The sequence below is a fragment of the Phycodurus eques genome, chromosome 3 (genome assembly GCF_024500275.1).
Source record: "Phycodurus eques isolate BA_2022a chromosome 3, UOR_Pequ_1.1, whole genome shotgun sequence".
NCBI classification, from domain to species: Eukaryota; Metazoa; Chordata; class Actinopteri; order Syngnathiformes; family Syngnathidae; genus Phycodurus; species Phycodurus eques.
In genome coordinates, this window is record NC_084527.1 from 6,333,814 (window position 1) to 6,346,633 (window position 12,820).

The 12,820-nt window shown below is 38.3% G+C and overlaps 1 protein-coding gene across 2 annotated transcripts; it reads right to left on the reverse strand.

The window, feature by feature from the left end:
- Positions 1 to 6: 6 nt before the first annotated feature.
- LOC133399860 (rab5 GDP/GTP exchange factor-like) lies at positions 7 to 9,620 on the reverse strand. 2 transcript variants are annotated; one of them, XM_061671819.1, is made up of 9 exons: positions 9,548 to 9,620; positions 9,358 to 9,448; positions 7,988 to 8,177; positions 7,671 to 7,795; positions 5,344 to 5,495; positions 5,201 to 5,270; positions 4,973 to 5,108; positions 2,232 to 2,583; positions 7 to 1,090 (listed from the first exon to the last, which is right to left on the reverse strand). In XM_061671819.1, exons 3-9 carry the CDS (start codon positions 8,143 to 8,145, stop codon positions 698 to 700), a joined length of 1,386 nt encoding a protein of 461 aa, XP_061527803.1. In that variant the 5' UTR covers positions 8,146 to 8,177; positions 9,358 to 9,448; positions 9,548 to 9,620; the 3' UTR covers positions 7 to 697. The 2 variants fall into 2 exon arrangements, with proteins under 2 accessions (XP_061527803.1, XP_061527802.1); XM_061671818.1 differs by having other exon boundaries at positions 9,358 to 9,602.
- Between the last annotated feature and the right edge of the window lie 3,200 nt (positions 9,621 to 12,820).

The following is a 12,820-nucleotide window of genomic DNA, read 5'->3' on the forward strand; positions in this document are numbered from 1 at the left end:
CGTTGCCTTGATTAATAATAATTTATATAGTGCCTTTTAAGGCACCTAACATCTGAATCTGAAAGAAACCTTTTTTCATTGGGTCTGCAACATTTGGAAAAAATAAAAAAAATAAAAAATACAATGATAAAGAAACCTTTACAAAAATTTAATATTTTTCAACACACCAAAGCACTCAATTAATGAAAACACTTTGCATAATAGTCAGTTTTAAAATATTTGTGGATGAGGAAAAAGAAAAATTAATTGACAAATCACATCAAATCACATCAAGTTTAATATATAATTTGAAATAACAACCCAACCCTTTCATGATTTTATCAAAACCCTTCAAAAGCTAAATTATGCATGTAAACTGTGCAATTACTGCATTTGGTACATCATGTTCATAAGTACATTAGAGGTTGCTTAGTTACTTAATGTTCCCATAGAAGAGACCATTTGAGTTTTTATAAAGCCATCCATTTTACACATTTACAGACTTTTTTTTGGGGAAAATAAACAAACCTGAGTGCTAAATTTTCACAGTTGCTGGTCATCACGGAATGTATTTATAAGCTTCTTTATTTGTAGACATTAATAGTGCAAATGATTCAAATGTTCAAAGTGGAGCATAACCTGTGCTTTTGTGATCAAGTGATAAAGTTACTGGTTACAGTTTAAAAGAAAAATAAACATGTACCTTCTGGAATTGGGATCAACAGTCTGTATCAGCAGGCCCTTCAAATTGATCCGTAAGCACCAGCTGTTCTATGACAGCAGAATCAGAAGAGGAGGAGGATGATGATGATGACGAGAGCTCCGTCAATTCCTCTTGCACTACAGCTAGCTGGGACGTGGCCTGGTCTATCTGGGCATGAACGGCCTGCACCCACATCCGCAGTTGTGCGTTGAGGTCGCCCACGCCGCGGTCCAGCCGCTCCTGTCGCGCCGACAGCTCATCCAGCAGGTGGCGAGTCTCGCAGGCTTCGTCCTGTTGCCCGCCGCCCAACGACGGGGCCCGCTGACACCGCATGTAACCCTCGAACTCCTCCGGGCTGAGTTTAAGCGACGGGCCGTCCAGCTTTTCGATGAAGGCCACAGCGCAGGACTGAAACCAAAACACAACAATGGCAATGGGCTCATATTCTTGCCTGTATTGTTCCTCATTATGAATTGTTAAAATGTTCAATTTTGTGTAATTTTTAAAACTTTATCCATTATAACAGTTTTTTTTCCTGTAATTTTCAGAGGTAAGAATTTGTAAAACGTAAAAATGTATTTCTATTGTCTATTATACAGTGTTCCTCAGCATATTTGTAGATTTTTTGGGCGGAACCTATCCTCCATTACTTGCTGAAAAACGTACTTATTCGCAGTTGTTTCTGCTAAGGACAAGGCCCAGTCTAATATAAAAGTATTGGTTTGGTGCTGCAGCACAATGAACGAGTCGAGTCATCAGCACTAAGGCTGGCTGATTTTTATTTTCATTGTATTCCCCCCACCCCCCCACATATGAACACATTACAACATAAGACAAAGATAATGACACTCAACATTTAAAAAAAAAAATTAATCGGCCAACTTTTAAAGTTAAATACTTAAGGACAAAGCATTGTAAAACCGCAAAATGTTCTGCCGATAATTCATATTATTGTTGTAAGCGTTAAGGGAGCAAAAAGTTATTTCCATCCATCCATTTTCTACTGCTTATCTGAGGTTGGGTCGCGGGGGCAGTAGCTTTAGCAGGGACGCCCAGACTTCCCTCTCCCCAGCCACTTCCTCCAGCTCTTCCGAGGGGATCCCGAGGCAGTCCCAGGCCAGCTGAGAGACAGTCTCTCCAGCGTGTCCTGGGTCGGCCCCAGGGTCTCCTCCCAGTGGGACGTGCCCGGAACAGTTTGCATGTTCTCCCCGTGCCTGCGTGGGTTTTCTCCGGGCACTCCGGTTTCCTCCCACATCGCAAAAACATGCATGGAAGGTTAATTGAAGACTCTAAATTGCTCGTGAGTGCGAATGGTTGTTTATGTGTGCCCTGCGATTGGTTGGCAACCAGTTCAGGGTGTACCCCGCCTCCTGCCCGAAGATAGCTGGGATAGGCTCCAGCACGCCCACGACCCTTGTGAGGATAAGCGGCTCAGAAAATGAAAAAAATGGATGGTATGTTGATTGAGTTTTTTTTTTTTTTTTTTTTTTTTTTTTTTTAAATGTTGCCCAAAATGTTTGTAAATACTTGTAACGTGTAAGGCACTGACCAGGTTGGTGAAGTAGTAGCCACTCTCTCCGGCCATGAGGCTGTGCGGGAGGCCGAAGCGGATGACGTATTGCATGTTGGAGTGCAGGCGAGGCGGGTTGGCTTTGAGCACCACGTAGACCAGGGCGGACAGGAAGTCGTCGGCGTTGGCCGGTTCGCTGTTGGAGGCCGAGAGCGCCTCGAACACGTGCTGGCTGCACTTGGACACGCACACCAGCTTGTCCTGAGGCGCTCGCTTGGCGTCCATCTCAATAATGGCCGTTATAGCGGGAAGAAAGGGGTCGCCCGTGACAGCGCTCTGCACATCTGGGAAAGGTACGCCGAGCATCTGTGGGGTGACCCAGTTTAAAGAACTGCCAGAAAGCAAAAAAAACAGGTAATGAGTTGGCGTCTAGCAGTGAATTTTGCTACTTTCAGGAATATTATTATTATTTGTTTTTTTAAATACAAGAGATTCGTGGTTGTAGACAATCGCAATGTATCCCACCAGGTATCCTTGTGCCGAGGCTGACACAGTTCCGACATGAATACAAATACTGCCTCATGTCATGAGATAATCAAATTGATTTGTTTTATTTTTTCTTATAAAAGAGTTTAATTTTATACTTCAGATTGTTTTATGGTGTGATTTTTAAATAATATATTTTTTGGGAAAAAAAACCAAATGTTTTTTTTCATTGGATATTTTTATTGTTTAAATATTGCTCCTTAAGAATTTGGTGGATGTTTGGGGCTACGTACAGTTTTTATCATCATATTTTTTAATTTAGTGCATTCTGCAACTTCATTGATTTAAGAGATTTTTTTTTTCATTTCAGTCTTTTTTTTTTTTTTTTAAATCAATTACTCCTTACTAAAGGATAAAACCTTGCCCATTTTTTAGGATCCATATAAATGTTTTTTTTTTTTTTTTTTTATAAAGTTTTATATTACAAAATTTGGGCATTTTTCAAATTAGTATTTTTTGTGATATTTGACTGATCTTAAAATTGGAAAAGGTATTTATTTTTGTAACACTTAAAGCTTGTTTTTTAAACTCTATATTTAAAAAAAAAAATTTTTTTTTTACATTGTGATTTTGTTTAAGTAGTTATGTTTTAATTGAGTCATTATGGAATTTTTTACCCATTAAAAAAATTGGGAATTTTTCACAATTTTATATTTTCTTGGCCAAATTTGTTAATTTTAGACATTGAAAATGTATATTTCTTAATGTGTCATCTATGGGTGGAAGGTAACTAAAACCAGGATTCCGAAACGTTTTGAGATTTCAAAATTCCATACTTTTTCCAGACTTCTCTGTAAAAATAAATAAATAAATAAAATGGAATACTCTATGATATTTGAGTAAATAGATGTGTATCATTGTGATTCTTGATATTCACCAACTAATTTCCAGAAGATCATAGCGAGGTAATGTAGCTCATGCAAATAAAGAGGAAACCCAGATGACAAGACAACTTTTGTGGTTTTTCCTACATACGACTCACAACTGCCGCCTCCCCAAAGTTGGAGATGCCAAAGAAGTTCAAACAAAGCCTTCAATTAGAGTAGTTAAGTCTGTCTTGAAACCCTACTTCAAAACCCTAACCCTATTTTGAAACCATACTTTGAAACCCTAATTTGAGACCCTAACCTGTTTTGAAACCTGGCTTTGAAACCCCAACTCTTTTGAAACCACAATCTTGTTTTGAAACCCTACTTTGAAACCCTAACCCTGTTTTGAAACCTTGCTTTGAAACCCTAACCCTATTTTAAAACCCTACTTTGAGACCCTAACCCTGTTTTGAAACCCTAATTTGAAACCCTAACCCTGGTTTGAAACCCGAACCCTGTTTTGAAACCCTCACCCCTTCATTCGGAACAATGTAATGTTTTGACAGGAACTACTTGAGACGTTCGAAGGGTGTATATCAGCGGTGTCAAACTCATATTTGTCGCGGGCCACAATATAGTCATGGCTTCCCTCAGAGGGACGTGTTAAATGTTTACTTTCCTCATCATATTACATACATAATAAGTTGAGGGATCAAAAAAATAAAGTAAGATGAATCTTATTGAAATAAAAAAAAATTAAAAGAAAAATCAGAAGTCAAGGATAATAGTTTAACTATAGTTCAAGTTACTGTAAAAAGGGTTCAGTAACAAAAAAAAAAACCTTTTGCAATATCTCAATATTTATTACATATGACAAGCTGAAGTTTTAGAATGGATTTTAGCAAGAAGCACAGAAGTTGAGACTCTTGATTTACTTTCGCGGGCCACAAAAAATGATGTGTTGGGACGAATCAGGCCCCCGGTCCATGAGTTTGACACCTGGTAATGGAATTTTCTGAGCGAATCAGAATCAAGTATTCACCAAGACCATGGTATTTTACTGCGTGCTCTCACACAAACATTGTAGCTGCGCTTCCAAGTGCCTCAAAAAACATGGATTGACCTATATTTTTCTTTTATAGGTACATAATTTTTTTTATTTGGAAAATAGAGCTGTTGTAACCATCTTGGAAACAGGAACCTATTTTTCCATACAATAATTTCCATTTTCCATACTTTTACAGACCTGGAAATGTATTAAATCAAATTCTACACTTTTCCATACTGGCGTAAAAACCCTGTAAAACTGAAGGTGAAGGTGAATACCACCCCTCCCTCAAAACTGCAGGTTGATGAATCAAAAACTAAGCACGCAAATAAAGAAACCTCAAGCATTGAAAACAACTAAAGTGAGGCAAAACTAACCGTATCCTCCTCTGCAAAGTCAGGTCCTTCTGCTCGTCATCGCAGCTGTCATGGCAGAAGACCCACTTGTGCAAGCGTGTCATGATGAGCTTCTCCACGTGCTCCATCGTTTGAGTGAGCTCGGCTTCTGAAAACCCTGGGAAAAAAAAAAAAAAAAACACCACAAAGACCACCATTTTGCAGGCTTACATGGACCACTTGAAAGCCAGTGAAGCGATGGGTACTCACTGCTGAAGTATTCGGCAAAGGACTGGTAGAAGTCTTGCACGAGATCAGACTGCTTCTGTACCGGCAGATCCTACATAAAATAAAAAAGTCTGGTGAGAACAACCCGTATGTTCTTTTTAATACGTGACAATGATGGTGATTACATGGTAAGCTTCCATGGTGTTGAGGAAGGCTGTGCAACGGGACTGCAGACGCTGAGAGGACGGGCTGCGGAGTGTCTTTAGAAAACCGGTGAAGTCTCCGGGTTCCAGCTTCTGGAAGGCTTTTAACACATTTATCTGGCTGTCGGAAGGTTCTAATGGGAGCGGTGGGAGCAACAGACACCCAACGAGTTTAATAGCTGACAGAGGAAGAAGAACCTCCGTTTTGTGCTTTGGTTAAAAACACAATGGAAGAGCTTCCATTGTAATGTTACATTTTTGCAAACCTTCTCTCTCGATAAATAAATAAAGTGCAGGTTAAGGAAAATACGTTAATAGATCTATTTTTATTTTTTTCATTATTTTAAAATAAAATGATGATACAGTATATCATACTTATCAATAACAATCGTATATTAGAATTATATTTTAGAGATGGACTGATGTTTTTTTCATGGCTAACACCAAAAGCGAGTATTAGTGGTCAAGGAGGCTGATGACCAATACAGCGGTGTGAAAAAGGGTTTGCCCCTTCCTGATTTCTTATTTTTTTGTCCCACTTAAATGTTTCCTATCAAACGTGTGCAATATCTTGCATTGAGTTTCTTAAAGCGATGTGGAGGAATTTTGGCCCGCTCATCTTTGCAGAATTGTAGTAATTCAGCCACATTGTGGGGTTTCGGCCATGAACTGCCTTTTTAAAGTAATGCCACAGCATCTCAATAGGATTCAGGTCGGGACTTTTGACGAGGCCACGCCAAAGTCTTCATTTTGTTTTTCTTCAGCCATTGAGAGGTGGACTTGCTAGTGTGTTTTGGCTCATTGTGCTGCTATAGAACCCAAGTTTGTGTCAGCTTGAGGTCATTCTCCTTCTGGACTTTTTTGGTACACAGCAGAATTCATGGTTCCATTTATCACAGCCCCAGACCATCATACTATCACCACCATATTTTACTGTTGGTATCAGAATCAGAATCAGAATCATCTTTATTTGCCAAGTATGTCCAAAACACACAAGGAATTTGTCTCCGGTAGTATGATGTTCATTTTCTGAAATGCGGTGTTACTTTTACGCCAGATGTAATGGGACACACACACTTTTCAAAAAGTTAAACTTTTGTCTCGTCAGACCACAGAGTATTTCCCCAAAGGTCTTGGGGTTCATCAAGATGTCTTCTGGCAAACTTGAGACGAGCCATTATGTTGTTTTTGCTCAGTATTGGTTTTCATCTTGGAACTCTGCCATGAAGGCTCTCTCTTTCTTGTGGAGTGGAGCCATAAACACTGACTGACCTTAACTGAGGTCTGCAGTTCTTTGAATGTTGTTGTGGGGTCTTTTGTGACCTCTTGAATGGGTTGTCGCTGCGCTCTTGGGGTAATTTTGGTTGGCTGGACACTCTTGGGAAGGTTCACCACTGTTCTATGTTTTCGCCATTTGTGGATAATGGCGCACATTGTCCCGTGGCCCTAACCAGGATAAGCGGTGTTGAAAATGGATGGATGGATGGCTCTCCCTGTGGTTCGCTGGAGTCCCAAAGCTTTAGAAATGGCTTTATAACATTTTCCACACTGATAGATCTCAATTACTTTCTCTCATTTGTTCCGGAATTTCTTTGGATCTCAGCATTATGTCTAGCTTTTGGTCTACTTCACTTTGTCAGGCATTTCCTATTGAAGTGATTTCTAAACTGAGAACAGGTGTGGCACTATGAGACCTGGGTGTGACTAGAGAATTTGAACTCAGGTATGATAAACCACAGTTATGTTTTAACAGGCAATCACTTTTTCCACACATGGCCATCTAGGTTTGGATTTTCCCCCCTACCTTAATAAGAAAAACTATCATCATTTAAAAATATCATTTTGTGTTTACTTGTGTTGTCTTTGACTCATTTTTAAATCTTGACTTAAGCTAACTGAAAATTTTAATTATTAAATAAATAGTCCCCTGAAGTTTATCCAGTTTTAAATTTAAATCTCATAAGACCATCGGATAAGCAAAAAATAAAAACAATTATAAACATTTTAAAAAGGCTGATCCTGATATGTGTCAAAATGCTGAATATCAGCACCGATAATCGGTCTATCCCTAATATTTATACATAATTACATGTAATCAATATACATTTAAATCTTTAAAATAACAAAAAAATATTCAAGAGAAATGCCCCAACTGATGAGTTTTTTTAATTTTATTTACGAGACATCATTTGGTTGATTTCTTCCATTTACGTTGTGAGCTAAATTTGAAATTATGAGGGGACTTCTGTTATGCGGTCACTCGAGTGAAGTGAAATGTTGAGGAGGAGCGCTGTCGATATCGTGATGACCTGCTTTGGGAGGGGACGGCCCGCCCCAGAAGAGTCTTCTCATGGTGTTGACACGACGACCCTTCTCCATATTCTTCTTCTCCTCGAATTTGGAGAAAGTCGGTGGCGTGCCGTCACCGCTAGCTCTGGAGGAAGTCACAAACACCAACAGGAAATCAGAGAGACGTAAACTGAACTTCCACCTCAAATCACGCAAAGCTTTAGAATTGCATCAGCATATCCCACCAGACCCCAGTTTTGTGATTATGAAATGATTAACTTCAGGTTAAAACGTAAGTTTTTTTTTTTTTTTTTTAAATGCGGCCTGTACGGTTTACCTGGCACCTTGTCGGTCGGCTTCGGCGGGCCGCACTCGTTCCCTCCAACACTTGGAGCAGAAGCCCTGCCATGCGGGGTTGCCATAGTAACCACAGGAGTTCTTGCACAGCAGCTCCTGCTGAGACAGTCGGATCCCTCGCTGCTTGTTTGTCCACATTGCGCTGTGTCGCTCGTGTCAATCACTGCTTCCTGTTTTCAATCAATTTAATCACGCTTTTTGTTGGACATAAGAAACTATATTAAAAAAATTAAAATGTTTTGGAGTTACATTTTTTGTTAGATCGTGATAATATACCATATTGAGCTTAGCCAGTGCTATGATCTTCCTGTACTGCCTCATCATTCATTGCTCTCTATGATCTTTGATTATCTTGCATATAAGAAAAGTCCAATATTTCCTTCACAATACATATTTAGACTCCCTCCCAAAAATAGTACACTTTGAATTGTATGTTTTACTTTGAACATATTTTTGATCATGTGAAATAATTAAGCCTAATAAAAAAAAAAAATGTAAAAAAAATCTGACAGGATTAATCAAATCAAACGAATTCTACCAAATTCTTAGTAAATTTAATATTAAACAAGCATAATTATATATCTGTAGGATAATAATTTCATATTAAGTATGATGTAAATGGTGGATTACTCCAATCAAACAAAATAGTTCACACATTCATTAAAATAAACTATAAATAGCTTTAAAATAATCGTTTTAAATTATCAGAAGAAATAAATTTCACTCATGAAATTAATAAAAGACAAACAAAAATAAAATTATTAATGCATTGATCAAATAAAAAGCTGAACATATTTTATTTCACCATACATTAGTAAACATTGTAGAAATATAAAACGAATAAAAGGACGAATAAACTAGTCAAAATAATGTTAATATAAAAAATATATACATTTCGTAGATTCATTTTTAATCGGTTTAGTAACGTTTCGAATAATGGCGATATTTGTTCCCTCCGAAGTTAACAAACAGCTCTAGATATTTCTTCACGGACTTCCTCAACAACCCTCCGACGTCTACATAACCAACGTTAAATCCATTTGAAGACTTTGACGAAGTCCAGGCTTGCCCGCATCACTTTTTAAGCCTGCTACGACCGAGCCCAACTACAGCACAAGTGTTGACTAGAAATTGCATTTCACCAAATTTGACGACACTTCAGCGTTAGCTTCACGTCTTGTTAGCATCCAAAGTTAGCAGCTGACTGTCATCTGAGTCGGAGTGAGATAAGACCAATAATAAATGAGTCATTCGGTTAAAGTGTTTTAAACCATTTCCGTGTTAAGTTCTAAAACGTCAACAATCACACATATAAAGCCATATATATTACAAAAGTAGCCTACTACTTACCGGGCTGTCAAAGTCGCTAGTTTAAAGTAAAAGAAGAGTTGGAAGCAGGAGCTCGTATATCTGAGAGTGACGTAATAAATGGGCGACCGTGCTGCAGATCAAAGAAAATAAAATGAGTCTGTTCGCTCCAAAACAGTATATGTTTCTGACTTTTTGCTATCAAAAAGAGTAACTGTAGAAGTCCCCGCACCTTGGAGGCTACATTGCTGGCAGCGGTGGGATGACTGCAAGGGGACGCATGTAAGAGTTGCACAGACATTTTCATCATGACGTCAGAGATACTTCCGGGTGGCAAGAGTAGATAGTAAACAAACGCTTATATCCATTTTACCAAGGCAGAGCGAGGAGAAAACAGGGGTATATTGATTAAATTGGGATTTTAGCCTTCTTCTCTACCGTTTTACTGTGAACCTGTACTGAGCCCTACCGTGAATAGCATAAATCAGCTAATAATTGACGCCCCCACAAAGGTTTTGTAACTTCATACAGATTCCACATGATGGCAGCAAAGCACTTAAGATGGAGATGATCACAATGCATCAACCGTTCTAGAAGCACTTAAACGGCTGTATTCAGTAAGTTACATTATTCAACACAAACTACATTCACATGTGGCTCATCAATAGCATTGGTTAGTATACTAACCAAAATAACAAATAGCAGAAATTGACTTGACATCACAGATGGGCAGACAAATACAAGCACTCGCACTTTATACAAACGGTATTAAATCATTAAACTCACCTTTTGGCTTTTACACACAAAAATAAATGTTTCGGAATACATGCAAATTGTAATAACAAAATAGACCCCATGACTATAAGTAGCCGTACAGGGAGAGAAGCAAAAATAAAACAACTTTCACTTTGACTGCTCAAGGTGTTGCATGACCAGCAACAAAACAGGACATCTCAAATGCAGACAAAACACCAAGATACCACCAGATGATGCCAAAGTAATACTTTAATTGCACTGACCTGAAACCAGTTTTCAAACGAATAAGTCTTTCCAATTTAACTAAACTGCGTGGTAGTAACAACTCTCTGATTTCTGTTAGTCACTTAGCTTGCATTTTTCACACAATGTAGGTTTACTAAAAATAAAAGACTGAGAAAGCTGTCGGAAACCAAAACAGCTGTCAGAGGTAAAGTAGTAGCTCAAGTAGTCTGTCTCGTGTAATCGCCATAACTAATAATTCAATTAAAATAAATCAATGAATATCGAAACGATTAATCAAAATCAGTTAAAAGTAAATGCCACTTCTACATTATTATAGACAGAGATTTAATCTTTAATATCAATATTTCAATGTTTATCGTCGTAGTAACAGTGTTAAATACATGCTGCAAACACTTAAAAAAATTTTTTTATGTTATTTCTGTGCTTTCCTATGTCCTAAACCTATAAAGAGTAAACATTTATAATCATCAGATTAAATGTTACATTAGGTTGTTTTTATGCCTATTTAAATGTTTTACGGTTTGTTTTCTTTCATGTTATTAGATAAATATTGATTCTTAACTGCTGCAGATGATGTACATGGCACAGTTGCATACTGTGATATTGCGCTTTTGTAAATTATTGATGGCTTCTATAATTGTGACGTGATAGTAGTGGTTTTAAAGTTCCTATATTTTGGCTATTTAGACCTCCATAGGGTGACTCTCTAACATGGACTTTGTATAAAAGTGTCACTTTTATTTTTTAAAAACACATTGGTTTTGTCATACGAGCGTCCAGAAAAGGCCCCTCTGACAGTTACACGTGTTTGACCCAGTTTTGTATCCACTTTGTGCATAGTTGGCTCAGACCACCCCCTTTCTTCTGATTGGTTGCCTCCGTGTAGAAGACCCACTTGTGAGAGCGCTGGCTCAGGAGCGGAAAGGAAAGGGGAGATCTTTGCTAGTGATGCAGATAAGCTCGAAAAATTCCAATGACCTGATTTCAGGCTTCTCGGCAGAAAAACGTCTGGAACTCAAGCATCATTTCAAATATAATGAAAATAAATAATATGCAGCGCTCAATTAAATTGTAAAGAAAATATGTTTCACCATTTATTAGGCCTGCAGGAAACGTTTACGACAGCAAATCAGCATGTTTGGGGAGAAAATGTGCTGAATAAAAATGCATCGAGGATATTGCAACATCATCTGTATTTTGTTTCAAGAAAGGAAAACGAGAAAAATGAAACAGGACTTGTATCAAATGATTGAAACAAAAAAATAACAGTAAACCCGTAGAAAAAAAGCTTATTCACGTGAGCTACTGTGGAAAAAGTGATTTTTCAGTGGAGTCAATTAATGAATACTTATTTATTCATCTGTTATTTTAGTATACTGAACATAACATACTGTACACTTTACAAGCAAAAAGTCATGATATTAAAAAAATGGGCATTTTTACTGCCTACACAGACATAATGGAGAGTTATTATACACTGCATCCACACAATGGACTCGACATTAAAGGACAACACAAATTAAATAACCACACCCACAGCGGACTTGTGTCAATAGCCTCTTTATGATTGTGTTTCCAAAAAGGTCCATATTGGAAAATGAGGGCTAATAACAAGAAAATAGTGGCATATCACTTTTGCTTGCCAGTGACATGAACAGTAATAAGCCATGTCAATCATGACAAGTTTGGCAAAAACCGATGCTGTGAATCAAACAGGAAGCCAGCCATTTTGCGTCACAGCAGACATTTTCTGGGAATTTTGTCCGTTTCCAAGGGTCCTACTTTAATTGACTCCTTCAAGTGCATTGATTCAATTGCTGGCTATCTGGTTTATGCGCAACCCACTTCCGCCAAAACAGGTGAAAGCACTTCTTCCCGTTGTGGGTGAATGGCAGGATGGCACTGGGACAAAGCACCCGTGGCACCTTTAAGCGCCTACAATGTCTTTTTTTTTTTTTTTTTTTAACACAAGATGTCACCGCACAGCCACCAAAGATGACAATGTCCAATGTTTAAACTTTGCTTGTGTTTACATATATCACGTTTATATAAAGAAATGATATACATGTATTTAATTTTTGTCTGGAAACACCAGCCATAAAGAAAACCACATTTTAGCAAGTTCAACTTCAAACTATCATGTCATCGACACGTAGTCATGCTCATTAGTGCAGCGGATTTCGACTCAGATATAGTAGACGGGATGGGTGATGCTAAATTGTGATGAATTAGACGTCCCTGCCGTCGGTCAGCGGGCTAGCAGGCCAGCGAGCTCGCGTGCTAGCGAGCGGACCGGCGGCGGGGTAGTCTAACGCTTCACCGCCTCGCCCATGCGCTGTGCGTGGGTCAACACAACAGATACACTGTAGCCCGAATAACACAAAACACAACACTTAAGGAAATATGCATATTTCGGGTTGTAGGCATAGCTTGCTAGCTACTGTAAGTGCATGCTGTAGTGGTAGAGATCAGCGAAGTTAATATTACTAAGTAACTTGCGAAT